The sequence below is a fragment of the Leucoraja erinacea genome, chromosome 34 (genome assembly GCF_028641065.1).
Source record: "Leucoraja erinacea ecotype New England chromosome 34, Leri_hhj_1, whole genome shotgun sequence".
In the NCBI taxonomy this organism is placed as follows: domain Eukaryota; kingdom Metazoa; phylum Chordata; class Chondrichthyes; order Rajiformes; family Rajidae; genus Leucoraja; species Leucoraja erinaceus.
Window position 1 is genome coordinate 72,582 of NC_073410.1, and position 25,279 is coordinate 97,860.

The 25,279-nt window shown below is 40.9% G+C and overlaps 1 protein-coding gene across 2 annotated transcripts in view; it reads left to right on the forward strand.

The window, feature by feature from the left end:
• The window catches only part of LOC129712852 (vinculin), an 88,142-nt gene that overhangs the window by 5,239 nt on the left and 57,624 nt on the right, over positions 1-25,279 (forward strand). For both annotated transcript variants that reach the window (XM_055661574.1, XM_055661573.1), the window contains exons 2-6: positions 9,884-9,954; positions 15,145-15,295; positions 20,216-20,324; positions 22,602-22,724; positions 23,615-23,775. In XM_055661574.1, the coding sequence (XP_055517549.1) occupies positions 9,884-9,954; positions 15,145-15,295; positions 20,216-20,324; positions 22,602-22,724; positions 23,615-23,775 (615 nt within the window). The remainder of the gene's footprint in view (positions 1-9,883; positions 9,955-15,144; positions 15,296-20,215; positions 20,325-22,601; positions 22,725-23,614; positions 23,776-25,279) is intronic.

The window sequence follows — 25,279 nt, forward strand, 5'->3', positions numbered from 1 at the left end:
CCATTTGTATGCAGTCTTCCTCACAGTCTGCAGTCGCAGCAATCTTGGCGTCACCTGCAGGCTTATGGACCAATCTTTCTACATTTATGTCAAAATTTAATCACTCTAAAACCAATTAATATGCATTTATGTTGTCACTCCATTACAGGAATGATATGGAGGCTTTGAAAAAGCTTTGCAGATGAGGTTTACCAGAATAATGCCAGGATTAGGCAATAATAAGGGAGGGAGAGTTTCGACAGACTTGGATTCTTTCTGGAAGGTTGCAGGGAGAGGTAAATAGAATTATGAAACGTATATAATGTAGATAGTCAGAACCTATTCCCAGGATGAAATATCAAATTCTAGAGTATAAAGGAGATGTGCAGGGAACTATTTTTACATAGAAACATAGCAAATAGGTACAGGAGGAGGCCATTCGGCCCTTCGAGCCAGCACCACCATTCATTGTGATCATGGCTGATTGTCCCCAATCAATAAACCATGCCTGCCTTCTCCCTATATCCCTTGATTCTACTAGCCCCTAGAGCTCTGTCTAACTCTCTCTTAAATCCATCCAGTGATTTGGCCTCCACTGTCCTCTGCGGCAGGGAATTCCACAAATTCACAACTCTCTGGGTGAAAACGTTTTTTCTCGCTTCCGTCTTAAATGGCCTCCTCTTTATTCTAAGACTGTGGCCCCTGGTTCTGGACTCGCCCAACATTGGGAACATTTTTCCTGCATCTAGCTTGTCCAGTACTTTTATAATTTTATATGTTCCTATAAGATTCCCCCTCATCCTTTTAAACACCAGTGAATACAAGCCTAATCTTTTCAATCTTTCCTCATATGACAGTCCCGCCATCCCAGGGATCAATCTCGTGAACCTACGCTGCACTGACTCAATCACAAGGATGTCCTTCCTCAAGGGTGGTGAGTGCCTGGAACATGTTGCCAGGGTTTGTGGTTGAGGCAGACGATAGGGGCATTCAAAAGACTTTTGGATAGCCATATGGATATCCAGGGAATGGAGGGGTATAGAATATGTGTAGGAAGGAACTGCAGATGCTGGTTTAAACCGAAGATAGGCACAAAATGCTGGAGTAACCGCAGGACAGGCAGCATCTCTGGAGAGAAGGAATGGGTGATGTTTTGGGTTGAGACCCTTCTTCAGACTGATATAAATTTGGGTAGAGATATACCTGATATCTATAGATTATATGCAGGTAGATTAGAGATGGTCTTGGCATCATGTTCAACGGGTATTTTGGGCTGAAGAGCCTGTTCTTGTGCTGTGATTTATGTTCTTTGGGAGAAAGATGGGCAAAAGAGATTTTGGGGCATTTTAATTGGCATGGGTGAGTTGGGCCAAAGGGACTGTTTCTTTCCGTTATGACTGACTTTATAACACTTTGTTATGCGTAAGTTCATATAGTTGGAGGTGTCAACTATACCAGAATCCATAATAAAGCACATATTATCAGAAAGCTTAGAAAATAATACCATTGAGCAGAGTCCACATGATTGATAAAGGAACATCATGTTTGTTTCAATTGGAATACTTTGAGATATATCAAATTGAAGAGATGTATTTGGAGTTTCAGAATATCTTCAGTAAGGTACCATTGGAGATTATTGAACAAAGTTGGAACAAGTGGAATTTGGGGTAATATACTAACATAGATTGACAGTTGGCCAACTGAAAACAGAAGTAGGAATATAAAGATCCTTGGCAGGTTATGACTAATGAAGTATCGTTGTTCACCACTATTCAAAAACAATATTAGCACTTTATTAAAAGGGGAGGTGTGGAATATCTGGGATTCTCATTTTTGATGAGCTGAGAAGCCCAGCCGTTGCAGCAGAAAAGATTGACAGATTATGAATATGAATAAAATATTGGTATAAGGCAAGAAAATGATGTTTGAAGTAGATTGAATTATTGGTGTTAGGTTAACCAGGGGAATTGTCTCTGCAGAAGGTGGAAAGGGGTGGAGAAGGGAAAGTGACTTGTGGGATCCCATTGGAGGTGGCAAAAATGTTGGAGGATTATGTGTTGTATGCGACGACTGATGGGTCGAACTGAAAGGTAAAGACAAGGGGGACTGTCCCTGTTGCGACTAGGGGGAGGAGTTAGCAAGGGTGGAGTTGTAGGTTACTGGGGTACCGGCCAAGAGGAGTTGGTCTTCACACACAACATTATAACAGATACTGTACCAATGACAACAGGGGCCTTATTCTCACTCAAAGCACTGCTTAAGTCAAAAATCACTACCTATACTCTAAAGAATTATGGCAAAGAAGGTCCACGTGCTGATACTTTCTGAGCTGTTCTGTGCCACTTTCTAGACCATGATATCATCTGAAATGAGCCATTAGTCTCCCTGAGGTTCAGTTTGGTTTAGTTTAGAGATGCAGCATGGGAAAATGCCCTTAAAACCATCAATTATGTGTTCTCACCAGTAAATGTATCATATGCAAGGTTATTCATTTGGTTGGAGAAGGAATTGAAGTCTCCGATACAACACTAAGAATGTTGAATGAATAAATATATTATTTTCTGTCACAATTGGTCAGAGAGCAAACAGAGTATATGTCAGATGAGCACAAATAGAAAATTATACTTTTAATCTCATTCTAAAAATAAATTTAATAACTTTTCAGTGGCACTTGACTACTACTGTCTTCACAACCTGAATACCATAAATCTAATTTGTCTTAATATTGTGTACTAAGTTGCCTGTAGTACACATTTTACTGACACAGAAACACTGAGGTGGGAATTTTGGGATTGCATTATGTTTTAGAGCTTGATTTATTGAAAAACATTGACAATTTTGTTTTGAAAGATAATTTGAGCAACAATTGCAGAAGTTTGTGAACAGAAAAACCCAGTAGAATTGAAGAAAGAAGAAAATTACAGCTTATGTAATTAAAAACACTGTTTAAGCTTAGTGCAGTAGTATGTTGTTCAGGGCTCTTGCTTAACATTTTTCCCTGTTGCCAGCTGGGCAACCATGACAGCTTTTTAGGTTGCTAAATGACAGTTTAGGTGGTAATTTCAGACGGTTTGCATGACGCGTGCGATAATGTGCTCGGACGAAGTGCGTAGTTACGAGTCGGAATTATGCTCAATGAAGCATTCACATATTATGTTTAAGAAGGAACTGCAGATGCTGGAAATTCGAAGGTAGACAAAAGTGCTGGAGAAACTCAGCGGGTGCAGCAGCATCTATGGAGCGAAGGAAATGGGCAACGTTTCAGGCCAAAACCTATCAGTCTGAAGAAGGGTTTTGGCCCAAAACGTTGCCTAGTTCCTTCGCCCCATAGATGCTGCCGCATCCGCTGAGTTTCTCCAGCACTTTTGTCTACATTCACATATTATTTCTGCTTCAAATAACTCACAAACTAAAGGTATTCACCGATCAAGACATGATATATACCACAATGCCATGCAGCAAAATTATAATACAATATCTCAACTCATTTTACACATTGCAATTTCTATTAGTTCTTTCCACTTCCAAACAAAAATGTGGTTGGATTATTCAGCATATAATCAACCTGTGTCAATAAATCCTGGACCATGGTAACATATATGCTTAACCATACACACTACAGATTGATGCAAGCATGTTTTCTGTGAAGGACCTAAAATTACCATGGTATGGCCATAGCATGGGTCATTATTGCTATTGGCACAGAAACACTCTGGCTTCCCACATAATTTATCCATAACAAAATGTACAGGTTGCGAGGACATTTCTAAAGGCATTTTATGATAATAGCTGTTAAAACCGATCATACCCATCTGACAGGTTAAATATTACACTAACTGACAAGAGATGGCCAAAGGACACAACTGCAGCTAATGTTCTTTTGGTAATATGTTTAAAGGTGTCAAAACAAATAATAACATTGGGAATTAAAATGCTTTTGATTGCATTCCGATATCAAACAAAGTCAATGTTCGCTCTGAAGACCATGAAGCACAATAGGGTCAGGGGGTGTGTGAATCAGTGAGGGGTGGATAGATGGGGGGTTGAGAAGGCAATCGGTGCGGAATGGATGGATTGAGCAGGTGAATTAGTACGTGTTGGTTGGAGTATGTAAAATTGTGAGGGGAGAGCACAGGGATGTCAGTGGTGTTGAATGGGGGGGGGGGGGGGTTCAGTACAGGATGAATGGTGGTAGACAGAAATGCTAGAGGAAAACAGCCGCCGCTGCTGACGCGAAACGTCACGTTCCTATTCTCCAGAGATGCTACCTGACCCGCGGAGTTACTCCAGTTTTTTTGTGTCTATCGGTATAAACCAGTATTTGCTTGCCAAGCCAGGCAAAATGAATTGGTGTTTAGGTTGCCCGGCGGCACTTTGGGTGGTCAATGGCACCCAGGCAACCGCTAATTGCGAGCTCTGTTGTTTCACTCTCTGGAAACAAGATTCAAGTTTTAGTAATGTATTGCTTCACAGACCGATGAATTGTAATTGTAATTGTAATTGTAAATCTTTATTGTCATTTCCTGAGTATTCGCATACCCAGAGGAAACAAAAAAACGTTGCTCAACCAGTGTCCATTCAGTTTGCATTAAAAAATAAATAGGAATTAAAATTAAAAAATACATGTCATGAACAAATTTAACACTCTACTAAACATTCAACAGCCGTTCCGACCGGCAGCGGCACAACAGTGGCTCTGCTGCAGTGTGGGGGCTTGTGCGCGATACTTGGCAGGGGGCAAAGTCCATTTAACAGTCTTATAGCCTGTGGGAAGAAGCTGAGGAGCATCCTGCTGGTTTTGCAGCTAATGCTCCTGTACCTCTTCCCAGATGGGAGGATGGAGAAAATGTCATGCGATGGGTGGTAAGGGTCTTTGATGATGCAGATGGCTCTGTTGATACATCTCTTCTTGTATATGTCCAGCAGGAAGGGGAGTGGAGCACCAATAATCCTGCTTGCGGTCTTCACTATCCTGTCCAGTTGGTGCCGTTCGTACGCCTTGCAGCTCCCGAACCAGGAAGTGATGCCGTATGTCAGTGTGCTCTCGACAGTCCCCCTATAAAAAGTCCGTAGGTGTGTGGTGGGGAGGCCTGCTTTACATAGTCTTCGGAGAGGGTGAAGTCGCTGCTGGGCTCTCTTGACCAGAGCTGTGGTGTTGGCCGTGGACGTCAGGTCATCAGACAGATGTAGACCTAAGAACTTCATGCTGCTGACCCTTTCCACATCAGCTCCGTCGATGTGCAGAGGTGTATGGTGTTGTTTCCCCGCCCTCCTGAAGTCAACCACCATCTCCTTAGTTTTTCCCACGTTAAGAATGAGGTTGTGGGATTTGCACCAACCTGTGAGCAGCTCCACCAGAATAATGTGCCTTTTTAATTTTAGATATTTTCACCAGTTTACAAAATGATCCAAAAAAGGCGACCATAAAATTGCTTTTATTTTATTTTATTTTCATGTGTACCAAGGTGAAAACCTTTATTGTATTATTAGCCTGTAAAATCATTCTCTATTGACGGGAAAATGTTCTACCTTGAATAAGGCCAGAATCCTGGGCTTCGTCCTTTGTGGCATGATGGTTCGTTACTCCCATTTATGCCAACGTTGTTCTGAACTTAGATCAATTGTCCTGCTTGCTCCAAGCTTTCTGAAAGTTGCTTGTTCTGTCTTGCCAATGGCTGTCTAACATTCCAATGTTCCATCTGTGACAAGACTAAGAAACTTGAGATTAATACAGATCTTCCTCTCATGTGTTTTCCTTGTGACACTACCTCTTGTGCACTCTGAGTCCTTGCCTCCTACTGGTATGGTGAAATGTTGTAAACAGTACTCCAGACATAATTTATAATTAACTCTCGGGTTATGATAGGCTCTGGAGATTTGAATTTAACTAATCAGACTGCTAAATAATTGATGAAAATGACGTGCTGAAAATACTCATCAGGTGAGGCAGTGTGTATGGAGGAAGAAATTATTGATTTTCAGATAACTGCTTTGATATTTGAAAAGATGAAGGGTTATTTTCTTTAATTATTAACTGTGTCTCTGCCACAGATGTTGACTGACCTGTTTATTTCATGCTATTTTCCCCCTCTAGTGTCAGTTTCCTTGAACTCCACAATCTTTCTTGGTTTACTCATTAAATTTTGATTTCTAAAGCTGGCAATAAACAATGTGCTCTGCTGAATGTATGAATGTAGTATTGCTCAATTTACAACAGACGTGAGACATCTGAGGAAAATCTTGAGCAGAGTAGCTGTGGTCTGGAACTTGTTGCCTGTAGCAAGAGTAGGAGTTTTGAAAAGGAATTGGATAACACTTATGGTAAAATAATTGAAGCAGAATAGAACAAAATCGGTTGCATTGTAAGGCGTTGGCCTGTTGTTGGTTTTAATGCTGTAACAGTACTGAGATTCTAGTTTCATTACCAAGGGTTGAGGTGTAAACTTTTGATTTGTCTGTCTTTTGTTGGAGTGGAAGGAACTCTGACTATTGTTACTTATTGCGGCAGTTCAGTCAAAATCATTGTTCATGGGTACAGAATTTTGTTTTTATGAACCTTCTGAATTTTGTAGTCGGCAGGGCAGTGCTCTGCATATCGCCAACTTGGACAATTTTTTATCAAGCCAATTAACCTACAAACCTGTACGTCTTTGGAGTGTGGGAGGAAAAACCGAAGATCTTGGAGAAACTGAAGATCATGTAGCTCACAGGGAGAACGTACAAACTCCATACAGATAGCACCCGTAGTCGGGAACGAACCGTCTCTGGCGCTGCATTTTGCTGTAAGGCAGCAACTCTACCGCTGTGCCACTGTGACTGCTCTGACCTCCCCACCATCGAAGGGATCTATCGCAGTCGCTGCCTCAGAAAGGCTGCCAACATCATCAAGGACCCACACCATCCTGGCCACACACTAATCTCTCCGCTGCCATCGGGTAGAAGATACAGGAGCCTGAAATCTGGTACATCCAGGTTCAGGAACAGATTTTTCCCCACAGCTATCAGGCTATTAAACTCGTCATCAAACAAACTCTGAACTATAACAGCCTATTGCACTTTATCTGTTTATTTATGTGTGTGTGTGTATATATGCTATATAGACACACTGAACTGTTCTGTATTTATGCTCTGTTGTGCTGCAGCAAGCATGAATTTCATTGTCCTATCTGGGACACATGACAATAAACTCTCTTGACTTGACATTAAAATTATGCTCTAATTCCAGCCTGGGATAAAGGTACCAACCGTCTGCCCTACCTTTACCTCGCTTCAAACTTCTGTTAGGTCTCCTGTATTTTTCCAATCTGATTATATTTATACACCCTGTCCCTTCCTGTCATATTCTGTTTAGGGTCAGGGTTAGATTTCATCTCCAGTTCGAGGACAGGTCCTTAACCCTGGTACTGAGAAGGCCGCATAATCTTTGCAGCTGTGAACATTTACTGCATAATTGCCTTCAAAATAGGAAGACTGCACTCCATCCTGCTCCCCCCCCCCCCCCCCCCCCCCCCCCCCCCCCCCCCCCCCCCCCAATCAACACCCTGAGTTATGTACGCTGTAGAAGGATTATATTTAAAAGGAATTTGTGCTACTAACCAGTTGGGCAGAAAAAAACATTGAATAAGGTTTGTTTGATGCAACGTTTGTGTAAAATTCCCCTATTCTTTCTTCACTAACTTGGCCAATTCCATCAACATTGTCCTGTTGTAATATGCAGAAACGTTATCCTTTGTGTTGATTGCTTCAAACTGATCTATTTTAAGAGTCAGACGTTTGCTTTAGTCTAGTGTGGAAAGTTTATGATTTGTATAAATGCTTTTCCCTTGGTCGAATAGAGACTAAAAGAAGAGTCAAATTGTCTGTTTGCTCTTCAAAGCCAATATGAAACAAAAAAAAAGTTGTTTTGGATAGTAGCCTTTTATGGAAATGTTGAGCACTCAAAATGGGGCACCCTTAAAAGGAAAACTTCTGGGTATTATACACTGACCTTGTTGACTCCTTATTCTGCCTTGTAAATTCATGCTTCATACAAATGCAATGGTTTTCCTCTCAACTGGGAAATTATAATAAATTATGTTAATTGTAGCTTTCCTGTAGTTTATCTGTTGTCTAGAAACATTCTATTTGTTTATAGTGGAAGGGGAAAAAATGAAAGAATGTTAGCTAAACTGCAGAACTAGTGTAAATTGTGCAACAAATTAAAAAACAAGTAAATTTAGTCCTCATATAATTGAAGTTAATCTAAAGTGTATTTAACTTAAAGCCAATGCTGCTTCTGTTTGAGTTTTGGGCCAGGGTAAATTTTAGAATTGTTTCTTCGGAGCAATATTCTAATCAACTTCATCTACTGATAGAGGAATGAGGGGTAAACTTATTGATAGCCTAAGAGTAGATGTTTTCTCTAGGAAATGAATCCAAAACTGAAATTTTCTAGCAGAGAGTGGTGAAACCTCATTTGAAGTACTTAACGTGGAGGTAGATTAATTTTATGAAAGATTAGGAGATTGAGGGCTGAGGTTCACCAAAGAGATTGATAGTAGTTTAGCACTGCTCTCTGGTTCTGGTTGTGCTCTCTGGTTGCCTTATAACAACTGGAAAGAAACTGTCACTGAATCTGGAATTTGCTTGAAACATTTTTAACAAAGTTACTAAGTAAATGAAAGGTCTCTGACTTTGGAATGATTCGGAGAGGCATCGAAGTAGCTAACAGGGGAAGGTATCTTGAATTTTTGGATAATTTTGCAAAAATATTGTCCACTCCTACCCCTTGCCTATTCTGAATATCTGGAATTGCCTTATTGTTGCTGCAGACTTCATTAAATCTCTAACCAAATAAAATCTAGCTTGCATTGATGTCAAAATTGGAGCATGGGTTGTAGCAAAAAGTCACAAAGTGCTGTACATGTGATCCCTTGCTTGTTCACTCACAATTATTGTACCTTGTTTTTCCGTTAGCCAGAAGGTGGATCTAGAATTTGTCAATAAAGCTTGTGATGTTCAGGATACTGACAATGGACATTTTTTTACACTAGGGGTAGTGGGTTTACGGAACAAGCTGCCAGAGGAGTTGTTGGGTCCTATCATATTGTTTAAGAAACACTTAGACAGGTTCATAGCTAGGATAGATTTAGAGGGATATGGGCCAAATGCAGGCAGGTGGGATTAGTGTAGATAGGACATGTTGGTCGGGATGGGCAAGTTGAGTCAAAGGACTGGTTTACAAGCTCTACGGCTATAATAGTAGATCCTTCTGGGAAGGGCATGTAAGAGTTGTCATGCTCTTGTACCATCTTGTATTTAAAAGCAAATGCAGATGGGTGTAAGGAAGCCTGAATAGCTTAGTTTAGAGATACAGTGCGGAAACCAGCCATTCGGCTCACCGAGTCCGCACTGACCAGCCATCCTGGCACACTATCACAAACCTAAACACATTAAGGCCAATTTTACAATTATATCAAGCCAATTAAACTACAAACCTGTACGTCTTTGGAAGATCCAGGAGAAAACCCACTCGGGTCACGAGGAAAACGTACAAACTCCTTACAGACAAGCACCTGGAGTCAGGATTGAACCCAGATCCCTGGAGCTGTAAGGCAGCAACTCTACAGTTGCGCCACTGTGTCGCCGAATGATGAGAGAAATTGAGGTTCTGGTCAGGAAAAAGAAGGTATGGACTAGATTATATGCAGCTGGGATCAAGTGTATCCCTGGAGAAATTTAGGGGACTGAGGAGCACAATGAGTACATTTCAAAATAGAAATGATTGATGACCAATATTATGACCAAGGTTGACTTGCTAAGATTTTCCTGAAATTATATCATCCAGTATGTATGTCTATTAAGATTATGCATGGTGATAAATGTACGCTGAATATTTACAAGAGGCTATTTATATTTATGTTAGGTTGGGAAGGAGACGGTACAGACTACTGAAGACCAAGTCATGAAGAGGGATATGCCACCAGCCTTCATTAAGTAAGTATGAATTTATAAGTAGACAAAAATGCTGGAGAAACTCAGCGGGTGCGGCAGCATCTATGGAGCGAAGGAAATAGGAAACGTTTCGGGCCAAAACCCTTCTTCAGACTGATGCAGAGTGAGATGGGGGGGGGGGGGGGGGGGGGGGGGAAAAAAGCATGAATTTATGAAAGTATGTATTTATATTAATTTAGGTAAATTTGTAGAATAACTGCTAATCCACAATTACTAAGTAATGCTCCGATTAAATCACGTACTTGTTATAGTTTTAAATGCTAATGATCCTTCTTCCACACTGGGAAATTGTTGTAGATTACCCCAAGAATTTGTTTCTACTTTATCCACCTGCATTATTTCCCTGTGTAGGGGGCTCCAAATTATGAATGACATGATCTATAGAATGCTGACAATGAAAATATTCCTATGAATTTTTCAAGCTGATTATAATAAAATATTTCATGATATTAATAACTGGATGCAGTACATATTCTATTATGGGAAGTGTTAGGGCACTATTTTAATGAAATGGATGAATTGTAACATGCATGTAGAGCAATAAAGCTGTAGAAACGGACTCTTCTAGTTTGCAGGTCAATTGGCTTTGGGACAGTGTAGGAGACATTTATGTTTAGGCTAGCTACTGTTGGCATATTATATTATTTTTTCTAGATATTTCTAGCAGTATTATTTTGGACACTTGGGGACGGTCATTTGATGCAGAGGGGCGTAACATATGGGCTTGGGGGATGTAGCGGCAGATTTTTCATATCTTTCAGGAAATTAACTCCCTAGCCGCAAAATGGATGAGAATGGATAAGGGGAATATCTTCGATACGCATGCGAGCTACCACTGAGACCTGAGCTTTTTCACAGATATAGCTTCAACACGCAGTCTTTTGATGAATAAATGTTTTATTGTAGATGGTAAACAGTAAGATACATCCAAGTTTCTTCCGAATTGTTACTGCAATCTTCCTTGAATTCTAACTTGCAACTTTAAACATTGGGAAAACTCCTCGTGTCTCCGTTACATTGGCATGGTCCCACATGTGGCCTGCATGGTTGAAGGGTTAACCTTCTTCCTGCGGTCTCCAAACTACACTCAAAACTAAACTTCTGCGCAACCATCCCAGCTCCAAAACACATCACAAATCCCACCCACCATACACAGGCAGTCTAAAATTTAAAGGCACATGCCATCATCGGTGACATACAAACCAGACCAAATGGCCACTACAGGGGACAGGGAGTGATTTGGACCAGGCACAGGAAGTGGAAAGTAGATGGTTCTCACCAGATCGGGAAGAACAGAAAGCTACAACTTGTATATATAAGGAGACCCTGATGTGTTCATCTCTTTGTTTGTACAACTACTTCAATAAAGAACCAATTAAACTGGAAATAGCGACTGGAAGATCAGTTATTTTTGGTCTGCGTAAGATCACTCCTACTTACCTGTGTAGTAATGGTAACAAAAGATAAGACTGGAAAAGTTAGAAATTGCCATTACATTTAAGTGAGAACTGGCTCTGGGTGAAACTGGAGCTTGTGAATCAGTCAGACCGAACAAAGGATTGTTTTATTTCACAAGTTTGACGTTGCCACTGCCGATCAACTGGACAAGGTCGCCACCTGCGCTAATCTGACTAACGAAGTTTGAAAACCTCAAGCCTACGCACAGTGAGAGAGTGAATACGTACAGCACATTAAGCTTTATTGGAGAAGCTATATATGATAAGGTATATTGGAAAACAGCTGCTAAAATGGAGAATTTTGAAGCGACCTTGAGAATCTGAACGATATCAGTTGTTTTGAAATGCCAGTCGCAGGCATAGTGCTTTACATTAATGCGTCTCAAAGGGATAGTGAGCCAGTATATCTAAAGCTCAGTCACAAGAGGGCGATGTTGGACAGGATTGTGGAAAGGAAAGAAGAATCATTAAGCACATGAACAAAGGCTGGGAATTGTTCATGGAAAAGTGTCAGAAGTCAAACTCGATATGTAAACAAGCTAACGTTCATTGAAAAGGTGAGAGAGCTCATGAAATCAGATGAAAATGTGAATGAAGTACATCCTAATCTGGTTCAATTAATAATAATAATATCTTTTATTGTCATTGCACGTCAGTGCAATGAGATTTAGTATGCAGCTCCAACCGATGAAAAAGAAAAGTAAAATAAATAAATAAGCTGTGTGTCGTGACCATCCAAGGGAGACAGTCCGGGGGGGGTGGGGGGCACTCAGCAGGGCCGGTTCAGAGCCGCTATAGCTCTTGGAATAAAGCTGGAGGTTCGGGCATAGAAGGCCTTATAACGTCTGCCGGAGGGAAGTAGTTCGAACAGACCGTTACAGGGGTGTGATGAGTCTTTATGGATGCTGACGGCCTTCCTGAGGCACCGTGTGTGGTAGATGCCCTCCAAGGCTGGTAGCTCTGTCCCAATGATCCTCTGCGCTCTGTGGACGATGCGCTGAAGGGCTCTCCTCTCCGCCTCCGTGCAGCTGAGATACCACACAGAGATGCCATATGTTAATATGCTCTCTGTGGTGCAGCGGTAAAATGTTGTCAGCAGCTGTTGGGGCAGACCAGTTTTTTTTAATGTCCTCTGGAAGAACAGTCGTTGCTGTGCCTTCTTGACCAGCGCAGCGGTGTTGGTGGACCATGTGAGGTCCTCTGAAATGTCCAGAAACTTAAAGCTGGACACTCTCTCCACACTTTCCCCGTAAATGGAGATTGGGGCGTATTCTCCATTATGGGACCTCCTGAATCAAGCTCTAATGAAGTCGGAGAAAAGCACGTCGTTACTGAAAGTACCACTGCCTGAAAAGGAGTTTGAAAGGCAAAATCAGTGGTTTCAACAAAGAATGAAATATTTTAATGGTTTTTATACAAGATGTAGAGAGGTGGATATCTGAAGTTGGACAGCAAACTACACACTTGATAGGTGAAAGTGCCATACAACAGTGTTATAGAATCAGAATAAATAGGACCTGAAGAGAGTGTTTCAGATGTCTCAAAACAAAGATCAAGCCACAAATCTTAAAAGCTCAGGCAGAAAAGGCTTTTGGAACGGGCTGCCGCCTTGGACAAAAGGCACAAGATTGAGGCACAAGAAGGACAGTTGAATAGAGAAAAAGAGCAGATGAAAAGAGAGAAGGAACAGCTGGAACTACAGATGGAACTGGCAGTAGCCAATTCCAGGATCAGTATATTTGAGGCCAAGAGATCAAGTGTATCTCACGGGGTGAGCTCTTATGTGCGAAAAAGAACTGCTCAAAGGGAAACAACCACTAAATTAAAACTACAGGCAGATGAATATTTGCCTGATCATGTGCAGCAGGTTGTTGGACCAAAACAAATAACTCATGGACCACCTGTTAGAGCTCATGTTATGACCCATCTAAATCAACCCTCTCTTCAGAGGCAAAATGTACAGACTCGTATAAAGAGGAGGCAGAAGGGCCATGTTAGTACTATCCACCCTGTACCGAATGATGGAAACCAACGTAATATCTGGAGCTTAATGCGGAGGCAAAATGACATCACTGCCCTTCTGGCTCAACAAAATCTCTACTTCGCCACCAAGAGAAACTCCTGTTTATGATGTTGATCCTTTGCAGTATGAAGTTTTCATCACGGCATTCGAGAGAGGAGTGGAAAGAAAAACTAATGATAAGAGTGATTGCTTGTATTTTCTAGAGCAATACACAAGAGGGCATCCAAAAGACTAAGTCCGCAGTTGCCGACATTTGCCTTGAGACAAATTCAACATTTGATCACGCAAGTGGATGTGAAGGCATTGCAAGCGTTCTCGCTGCTTCTTGGAGGTTCTTGCAATGCTATGGAACATTTCACCTATATGGAGGAAATAAATGTTGCTTCCAAGATGAAGACTATCCTTCTAAAACTGCCTTACAGGCTCAGAGACAAGTGGAGGGATTGGGCATGTCAGATGCTGGAAGAGCGTGGAAGTTAAGCTAAATTTTCTGACCTGGTAGACTTCATGGAGAAGCAAGCGAGGATACTGTCAGATCTAAGGCCCTGGGGAGTGTTCTGCTCTTATGTCATAAGTCATAGGAGCAGAATTAGGCCATTCAGATCAGCGGAGTCTACTCCACCATTCATTCATGGCTGATCTATCTTTTCTCAACCCCATTCTCATGTCTTCTCCCCATAACCTTTGAAACCCTTACCAATCAAGAACCTGTCGATTTCATAAAAATATCGGCATAATATTACCCAATGATGGCCTCCACAGCTGTCTGCAGCAATGAATACCACAGATTTACCACCCTCTGGACTAAATAAATTCCTCTTCATCTCCTTTCTGAGGGTATGTTTTTTTTTAATTCTGAGGCTATATCCTCTGGTTCTACACTCTCCCACTAGTGGAAATATCCTCTCCACATCCACTCTATCCATGCATTAGGATTCTACATCTTCTGATCCAATGTCATCCCTTGCTCAGGAGTGAATTTGATTCCTTACTAGCAGAGCTATCCCACCCCCTATGCCCACCAGTTTGTCTTTTTGATAGGATGTGTAACCATAGATATTCAGCTCCAATCGTTTTTCAGCCAAGTCTCCGTAATGCCCATAATATCAAACCTATCAATTTCTAACTGTACTATAAGATCATCTACTTTGTTCCGCATACTGCATGCATTCAAATATAACACCTTTAGTTCAGTATTCACCACCCCTCTTCTCACATTGGTCCCGATTTTGCCTGACCTGGCTCTTATCCCTTCTTAAACTTTCTGTCATATTACTTCTAGAGACTTCACTCTCCTGCACTCTCCTTCCCTTTAACTTCATCCATACCTTTCCATAATTAGCATTGAAATGCAGAGGTGTTTAAGGTAAAAATTGTATTGGTGGGTCTGGAGTCAGTTTGTAACCAGGGTGGTAAAGGTAATAGATTTTCTTTCCTGAAAATTTCAGGATTAAATGGGTTTTTGTGATCATCTCTCAGTTTCATGAAGATTATATTTAATCCCAAATTATTAATTTAATTTGATTTGAATGTCCCAGCTGCCATTGCGGGATTTGTATGTATCTGGGGATCATTGGTCAAAATTTTGGTTCCTGAAGATTGAATTACTTATTTAATGTTTAAGTGTAATTTGTAGTTCATTGTTGTTAGATGTTTTGATTTTTTTTTTTTGTCCCAACTTGCTGTTTGCAGGGTTGAAACTGCTTGTACTAAATTGATCCAGGCTGCACAGATGCTGAAAGATAATCCATATGCTGTACCTGCTCGTGATTATCTTATAGATGGTTCAAGAGGTATTCTTTCTGGAACTTCAGACTTGCTCTTGACATTTGATGAAGCAGAGGTAGGTTTACAACAAGTTCATTTCCGATGGATGTTCATAATGGTGAAGGTACAAGAAAAATCTTGATTGCAGCAGCATCAGTTTCATGTAGACTCGGGAAACACACAAAATCAGGTTATATATAAATTATATATACATTTAATTGAAAACCAAATTAATTATGTCTTAATTGGTGGGGCTAAGTCTTCTGTGAAAGATATTTTGAATAATATGCCTATAACTGCCAGTTTGTGAACAGAAACAGCTGCTTGCCTCGAGTCATCTCAGGCTGGCAAATCTGTCGGCTGAATCTGCTCAATCAAAATCAATATGTCTGCCACTCTCAGTGAAAGGAAAATAAAACGTTTCATTGTTTTGATTAGTTTAATAAATGACCTAAAGATGTTCACATTACCATTTTGAAAATTGTGCATCACAAAGATCTTCATTAACAACTAATCTAAATGACAGTTCTGCCAGTCTGAGGCTGGGTTTCACCACTGTCAGTTTGTATCACTGGGTGGCGCAGTGGTAGGGTCGCTGCCTTACACCACCAGAGACCTGGGTTCAATCCTGACTTTAGGTGCTGTCTGTATGGAGTTTGTATGTTATCCCTGTGCCCGTGAGAGTTTTCTCCAGGTGCTCCGGTTTCCTCCCACATTCCAAAGAAGTGCAGATTTGAAGGTTAATTGGCTTTTGTAAGTTGTTCCTAGTGTGTAGGATGATCACTGGTGGGTCGAAAGGCCTGTTTCCACGCTGTATCTCTCAACTAAACTAAAGTAAACGCTGCCATGCCTCAGGAAAGGCCTCGCAGTACTCCATAACCCTACCCTCACCTGTCTTGCCTATCTTTGGCACACAGGGAGCCAGGTACTCATCGAAAGAATATTCTGGGAGAAAGAATGGAGCTCCAGGTGCAGACATTTAGCAAACATAAGAGTACATTTGCCACAGTGGCAGGAGAGAGGCTGTGTTGAGGACCAGTGCTGTGTGAGGTCAAGTGTGAGTCTCTGGCTCAAGAGCTTTTGGCGATGAAGCCGAGGCCAGAAGGCTATCAGAGGCAGATGGGTACAGTCTGCTCTGCTCTTGTGTACGAGTTTTTTTTATTTCTCTCCTTCTTGGTTCAGTTGCAGTGGTGATGGCAGATAAGTTGGCCTATTGCTCCTCCTGCAGCATGTGGCAAGTCTGAGAAACTGCTGCTGTATAGGAAGGAAACGCAGATGCTCGTTTAAACCAAAGATAGATACAAAATGCTGGAGTAACTCAGCAGGACAGACAACATTTCTGGAGAGAAGGAATGGGTGACGTTTCAGGACTAAACTCTTCTTCAGACTGGTGTCCCTGATGTCTACATCTGTGGGTATTGTGTCCAGGTGCAGCTCCTTTCAGACCACATTAGGGAACAGGAAGTGTAACTACAAAATTCCTCAGGACAATCCAGGAGAATGAGAGCTTCTAAGACAAGATGTATAGCAGGGTTACAATGCCCAAGGTCCAGGAAGGGAGAAGGTGGGTAGCCACGAAGAAGGGAAATAGACATGGAGTGCAGGTGACCATCCCCCTTGAAAGCGGGTACACTCTTTTGAGTACTGCCGGGAAGGGGTGATCCATCAAGGTTGAGTAGCGTACCAGGCATGGCTGGAGCACCGAGGCTGGCACTGATGCTCAGCAGGGAAAGGTAATATCAAGCACAGCCATAGTGGTAGGTGACCTTTTAGATGGCGGTGCAGATAGATTATGTGGCAGCAATTGAGACTCCAGGATGGTGTGTGTCCTCCCTGGTGCCAGGGTCCAGGACGTCTTGGATGTTGCATGTTGGCACAAATGACATAAGTTGGAAAAGGAAGGACGTTCTGCAATACGAGTATAGGGAGCTGGGGAAAAAGCTGAAAAGCAGAACCTTCTGTGTAGTAATCTCTATATCGTTTCTAGTGCAATGTACTAGTGAGGGTAGGAACAGGAAGGTAGGGGGAGATGACTGTGTGGCTGATGAGTTTGAGCAGGGGGCAGGAATTTAGATTTCTGGACAATTAGGATTTCTTCCGAGGCAGATGGATGAGTTGCACCTTAACTGGAGGGGAACCAATATCCCGGCAGGCATGTTTGTTAATGCTACACGAGAAGGAATTTATAGAGTGCCTACGAGAACGCTTCTTAGAGCAGCTTGTACTCGAACCTACTGGGGAAAAGGCAATTCTGGATTTGGTAATGATTAACGAACGAGTTGCTATTAGGGAGCTTAAGGTAAATGAACCCCAAGGAGGTAGTGACCATCTATTATATATTAAAACTGTGTGGCTGCCGCCTGGCGTCCGGCTGCCTTTCTGCCTTTTGATTCGCTGCTCCTTCCTATCAGCTTCCAACACACGTCAAAACAAAGTTGCAAGACAGGAACACTCTGAACTTTTCACCTCAATGGGATATCACAGCAAGTGCTTCAACAGGAGGGGGAGGGCCAATTGGTATTGCAACTGGAACTGCTGCAGCAGGCAGGGAAGGTGAAATTGGATTTTTTTTTTAATCCACTGCTGAGGGAGGCAGGGGAGTGCTGGAATCTTACATTTGGGAACGGGTTCAGTTCCGTTGGAGGAGACGGGTGCGTGGTGGAATATTGGGTTGGGGGATCACATCATTGGGGGAGCAGACCCAACGGGTCTGCACTTGGTCTAGTAATATGATAAAATTCAATCGGCCGTTTGAAAAAGAGAAGTTGAAATTGATGTGTAGGTATAAATGTTGAGTAAAAGTTATGAGGGCGGAGCTGGCTAAAGTTGATTGGAAAGGAATCTTAGTAGGAATGAATGTGGAACAGCAATGGCGGGGGTTTCTGGGAATGCTTTGGAAGAGGTAGGATATTTTTAGCCCGAACAGGAATAATTATTCTAAAGGGAGGATGAGGCAACCGTGGCTGATGAGGGAAGTCAAAGACAGCATAAAACTAAAAGGGAAGGCACATAATGTTGCAAGGATTAGTGGAAAGCTAGAGGATCGAGAAACTTTTAAAAATCAACAGATATTAATTAAAAATGCAATAAGGGGGAAAAGATGAAATCTGAAGGTATATATATATGTTGGAAATGATGTTGGAGTAGTGATAATGAGTTATAAAGAAATTACAGATTGGGAGAGTGGACTAAAGTGGCAGATGGAATACAGTGTAGCAAATTGTGGAGTCATGCATTTTGGTAGTTAGAATGAAGGTGTAAACTATTTTCTAAATGCGGAGAGGATTTAGAAGTTGGAGGTACAAAGGGACTTAGGAGTGCTGGTACAACATTCCTAAAAGGTTAATTTGCAAGTTGAATCGAGAGTAAGGCCAAATGCAATGTTAGCATTTATTTTTGAGAGGACTAGAGTATAAAATCGGGGATATAATGCTAAGGCTTTATGAGGCACTTGTCAGACCACATTTGGGTATTGTGAGCAGTTTTTGGCCCCATATCTGAGGATGGATGTGCTGGTGCCGAGCAGGGTCCAGAGGAGGTTGATCCCGGGGCTGATTGGGTTAACGTATGATGAGCGTTTAATGTCACTGGGCCTGCAAGTGCAAGTGTTTAGAAGAATCAGGGGGGACCTCATTCAAAGCTACCAAATAATGAAAAGTCTGGATAGAGTGGATACGTAGAGGTTATTTCAAGTCACCCTACATCCTCACAGCATCCTCCTTACAGTTCACACTGCCTCCCAGCTTTGTGTCAATACAAATTTGCTAATGTTACTTGTAATCCCTTCATCTAAATCTTTAATATATTATAAATAGCTATTATAAATGTCCCAGCACCGAGCCTTGCTGTACCCCACTAATCACTGCCTGCCATTCTGAAAGAGACTCGTTCATCCCTACTCTTTGTTTCCTGTCTGCCAATTTTCTATCCATGTCAGCACTACCCCAATACCACGTGCCCTAATTGTGCCCACTAATCTCCTATGTGGGATCTTATCAAATGCTTTCTGAAAGTCCAGGTACACCACATCCACTGGCTCTCCTTGTCCATTTTCCTAGTTACATCCTCAAAAAAGTCCAGAGGATTAGTCAAGCACAATTTCCCCTTCGTAAATCCATTTGTGTATAAGTTGAGAGGTCATGCTGCAGTTTTACAATTGAATTTATTAGTCATTCAAAACAAATTTGATTAATGTTATTACCATACAGTCGTAACAATCAAAAGCAAACAAAACACACAATTGCATAAATTTAACATAAACATCCACCACAGTGACTCTCCTCCAGGCACCTCCTCACTGTGATCAAAGGTAAAAAAAGTCTTATCTCTTCCTTGCTTCTGCTGCCGTGGTCAGGCAGTCAAACCGCTGCGTCAAGGCGATCGAGGTTCCCGATATTGAAGCCCTTGCCGGGCAATGAAAGATCCTGCGAATGGGTGATGTTTTGGGTCAAGATCAGTTCTGAAGAAGGGTCTCGACCCGAAACGTCACCCATTCCTTCTCTCCAGAGATGCTGCCCATCCCGCCGAGTTACTCTAACATTTTGTGTCTACCTTAGTCTTGTAGAGGTGTCTAAGATCATGAGAGGAATAGATAAGGTAAATTCACACTTTTACCAAGAGTACGGGGAATCAAGAACCAGAGGACTTTGGTTTAGGGTGAGGGGGGAAAAGATTTAATAGGAATCTGAGGCAACTTTTACAGAAAGGGTGGTAGGTTTATGGACCGAACTGCCAGATGAGGTAGTTGAGGCAGGTACTATCACAATGTTTTGGGACAGGGACATGGATAAGATACATTTAGTAGTATATGTGCCAAACAGACAGGTGGGATAGCGTAGGTTGGTGTGGGCAAGTTGGCCCAAAGGACCTGTTTCCATGGTGTATGACTCTATGACAGTGATAATGACTTTTATGTATTTCATTGTATGTGGTTATGCCTAAAATTATAAGTTGTGCTAAATTTTGTTATGTCTTTATTCAAACAATGTTATCACAGGTCCGTAAAATTATTCGTGTATGCAAAGGTATTTTGGAATATCTCACGGTTGCTGAAGTCGTAGAAACAATGGAGGATTTGGTGACTTACACCAAAAACTTGGGTCCAGGTGAAGAATTCTAAATTTTTGGACGTTTATAATGTAACAAAAGCAAACTGACCTTCATTTCAACCACATTTTTGTAGTGATTATGTATTTTGATGAAGTTATAGCTTCATGGAGAAAGGAGAAATATTGGGTCTTCATGGACAAAGGAGAAATATTAGGACAAAGGAAAAAAGTTATTCTTATTTTAACTTTCAGTTTACATTTCTATCTCCAGATGCATAAATATGTTGTGTGGATGGAGATTAAGTGACCAGCAAATGTATTTAACATTCTGTATAGATGGAAAATTATTGGAAATGTAGAACAGATGGGAAAGTTGGACATTTTGCCCTTTGAACTTGCTGAACTATTCATTGTGACCTTAAATACTTGTCTTAACATCATGATCTCTCTTCACCCTCGCCCTCTCCTTGCCTGTGCCCCCCCACCCCACCCCAGACCCAATGATGCTTCCATTGCTGAATGAGATTTCTCATTCTCTCTATAATAAATGTCTTGCTCCATATGCAGCAGCATAACTTGGCTATAAACAAAGAACCAATAGATAACATAATAAACATAAACATTCAGTAAATTAAAAAAAAAAACACAGTATTAGTGTAAAAATTGCTTAGTGCAACCAAGACAATTTGTAGTTTGCTGTTTACTTGATGTCAAGAGCAAGATGGTTGCTGGGAAGACGCTGTCTTGAATCTGGAGGTTACAGTTTTCAGATTGCTACACCACTTTCCCATGGTAGGAGGGAAATATGATGCTGGTTGCCTTTGGAGACAGCGCCTCCTATAGAGGGGAGGTTGGTACCCGTGATGGACCAGGTAGTGTCCACCATTTTTTGTAATCTCCTTAATTCCTACACAATCGAGTTACTGAACCACGCCACAATATAATCGGTCAATGTGCTCTCCACTGTACACATGTAGAAATTCACCTCTCTCCATCACTGACCCGTTTTTGAAGATAAGGTGATTTATCTATTATAGAGTCATACAACGTAAGAAACAGGCTCTTTGGCTCAACTTGCCCATACCAACCAACATGTCCCATCTACACTAGTCCCACCTGCTTGCGATTGGCCCATATCCCATCTGAACCTGTCCTATCCATGTACCTGTCACATAGTCTTTTTCCCCCAAGTTGTCTAAAAATTGACAAATTGATTTAAGGTGAGAGGATAAAGACTTAACAGGTGCCCGAGGAGCAACCCTTTTACGCAGATGGTGATGAATACATGGAACAAGCTATCAGAGAGACTGGTAGTAGTACACCATATTATTTAGTTCACTATTATTGTGTGTACCGAGATACAGTGAAAAGCTTTTTGTTGTGTGCTATCCAGTCAAAGAAAAGATTGCATATGAATACAATCAAGTTATCCTTAGAGTACAGGTAAAAGGTACAACATTTAGCACAAGATAAAATCTGGTAACTTCTGATTGAAGATAGCTCAAAGCCTCCAATGTGGTAGATGGGAGGTCAGGACCGCACTTGAGCTGGTGAGAGGACAGTTGCCAGATGACAGCTGGGAAGAAATGGCATTTAAAATATATTGAAACGGTATATGGATAGGAAAGCTATGGAGGGATATGGGCCAGACTCGGGCAAGTGTGTCTAGTTCAGTTGTCTTCTTTCGAGTCCATCTTCCATGTTTCAAATGTTGACATTGTTGTCATCGTCCGTCCTCAGGCGACAATCAGTGGGAGACATCACTTGATGCAATAGATGATGGTGGTAGCAGAATGAGCTCAGGACACTTTCAGTTTCCAGCCCTGTGACGTGACGCTTCTGCTATGGGGACATCCAGCTCATTTAACCAACTTGATTAATGTGGACGTTAGGCCAAATGGCATGTTTCCATGCTGTCTGTCACCATCAGCTTTGGCTCTGAGATTTAAGGTGAGAAGGGAAAGATTTAAAAGGGGCCTGAGGAGCAACTTTTCTACCCAGATGGTTGTGGATATATGGAATGAGCCGATAGTAGAAGTTTTAGAAGCAGATAAAATTACAATGTTGAAAAGGCATTGAGGAGGATGCATGGGCAGCAAAGGTTTAGAGGGAAATGGACTACACACAGGCAAATGGACCAGCTGAGGTAGACATCTTGGTTAGCATGGACGAATTGGGCCAAAGATGTTTACATGCTGTGTACCTATGACTTTCCAACTCTATTTTTCGTGTCCACATATAGTCGTATGTTCTATAATTATATGTATTTGTTACATAAAAGTCATGTATAGCAATTACATGTCCCTTTCTTCCTTCACCGCACCATGGATTAAGGAATGACCAAAATGGCTAAAATGATTGATGAACGACAACAGGAACTAACGCATCAAGAGCACAGGGTAATGCTGGTGAATTCCATGAACACTGTGAAAGAACTTCTTCCTGTACTAATTTCAGGTAAATATTTCTTCAACATTTGGATAATAGCTTGGTGCCTGGATATGTCTTTGAGTTGGTCTGTCTATCAATCTCCAGCAGTGTGAATAGAATTTGAAAGTATATTTGATTTTTTTTGGTGCTGTCCACCCTTCACTGTTTCATTAATTTATTTTTTCATTCTTCAAATCTAATCAAATTTGAGTGCATATAACTTGTCAATAGGATTTGCTTTTGCAATTAAATTGACCTGCTGAGCTTCTCCAACACTCTTTCTTTGTAAACCAGCATCTGTAGTTATTAGGACGTAGAACAGTGCAACAAAAAAACAGGCACTTCAGCCCACAATGTCTGTGCTGAACATGATGCCAGGACCTCTAATCTAACTGAACATAATCTACAACTCTCCATTCCCTGCATACCCATGTGCCTATCCAAAAGTATCTTAAATCCCACTATTGATGCACAGATCCCTGTGGTAATCCACTGGTTATAGACCTCCAGCGTGAATATTGTCCTTCCACCACAAACCTCTTGCTTCTAATAGTAAGCCAGTTCTGTATCCATATGACCAAGTCACTATTAATACTGTGCATCTTAATGTACTGAATCAGTCTACCATGGGGTGGTAGTAAGTAAATACCTTACTAAGGTATCAAATATCTTACTAAAATCCATGTAGACATGTGGTATCTGACTTTTTCTTGCACAATCAAATCTTTATTACTTTAATAATGATCCAATAATTTATTGAGTTATAGGAGTTTGCAAATGATTGTACTTGAAGATGAAATCAAGGTTCTAATAAATAGGATTATTTTTGAAGCACAAATAATGTGTGTATGTATGCTTGTGGCTATATATCTTGTTGAAATGCTTTAAATGAAATTTATAATATTTTTGCTTTGCAGCCATAAAGATTTTTGTGACTACAAAACAATTCAAAAGCCAGGGAATGGAAGAAGCTTTAAAGAACCGTAACTTCACTGTGGAAAAGATGAGTACTGAAATTAGTGAGATAATTCGTGTGTTGCAGCTAACATCTTGGGATGAAGATGCTTGGGCCAGTAAGGTAAATTTGAAAGTTGTGACAGGAAATAATGCGAGTGTTTTATAAGAAATAACTTGACTGTTAAGGTTTTTATTTACTTTTCTATTGACGTATAATATGCTTTTGGATCTTATTCTTAATAGGGTAATACTTACTTGGTTCTGATAATATATATGTTCCTTCACTGGAGTGTTTGTATGTGTATTATGTCCCGTTTTGCATTTTTCACCATTTCACTTTTCTAAAAAATCTTGGTAGGAACATTTGAAGCTTACTTATTTATTTGTTACTGCAGAATGCCAAGTCATAACGTGTGAGCATGTCCATTCAGGTGAAGTGCCTGTTCCAAGGCAGGATAGTATATACTTTCCCTTCTGATATCCATTAAACATCTGGCCAAATAAATATGATTTTGCGAAGACTATTAACTTTAGATGCAGCTTGATATACTCAGTATGTTTTTATATTGTTATAAGTGTGTCAGTGGACAATAAGTAGATTTGTCCTAGAGACGTTGCTGTGAATCTTCTGCCGCATTTTGTGGTCAAAATATTGCATGTTTCATAATTTTCTTTTATATTCATTTTCTTCTTTGATCATTACAAACTTATTTTTACCCTTTTCTTTGTTTCTTCTTCATTCTCCCTTGTAGAAGGTAAGCTCACTTTTGTTTTCTTTGCTTTTCTGCTGAAGCATGTACCGAAAGAATGCAGGTAACTGCCTTGTGTGTGGTGCAGTTTGCTTCAATTAATGTCATGGCTAGCAGACGCTGAACACAATACCTAAAATTTAAATCTGCTGTTAGGTTACATATCTGGAACTTTTTCAAACTACAAACCATGATTTGACCATGTTTCTTAAAGCTTTGACAGAATCTGTTTTTGGCATGATTCCTAAATTGCCACTTTTAAAGGTTTATTATAGCAAAAGTAGAGGAGAGGTGAACTTAAGGATCAGACATGACCTCTGAATAGGATAATATTAATAATAGTTTAATTAACACTGCTCCTTATTGGTGAAATGCAGTGTCTGGTTACTGCTCCATTGGGGACAGTATTCTCCTTATTTACTCTGTGGAAACCTTTGTTGCTTTGGAATATCTCGATCAAATCTCTTAATTTCGCTGTTCTAAAGAGAACACCTGCCTTTTCAAATGGCTAAACCCCTTCATCTCTGCAACAATTCCCATCAGGCATCCCTATACTCTCATGTTAATAAATCCCTTTAAATGTAATTTACATACAGTACCCTAACGTGTGTGATCAGTGTTTTATGGAATCCTCTAGTCTAATTCACTACTTGTAGGCTACATCCATTTATAAAGACCTATTGCTTAGACTTATTTTAAATATGTTTTTTAGCTTGGTTTTTCAGTACCATCTGTTTTCACAGTCCTCAGACTACATATATGCAGTCATTTTGGAAATTGACTTTTGGCTTATTGTCTGTCCCCATTCAGAGCTAAATATTTAATTCTGCACTTGTCTGTGTTGAATGTCATCTGCCATATGTCTGATCATTTTAC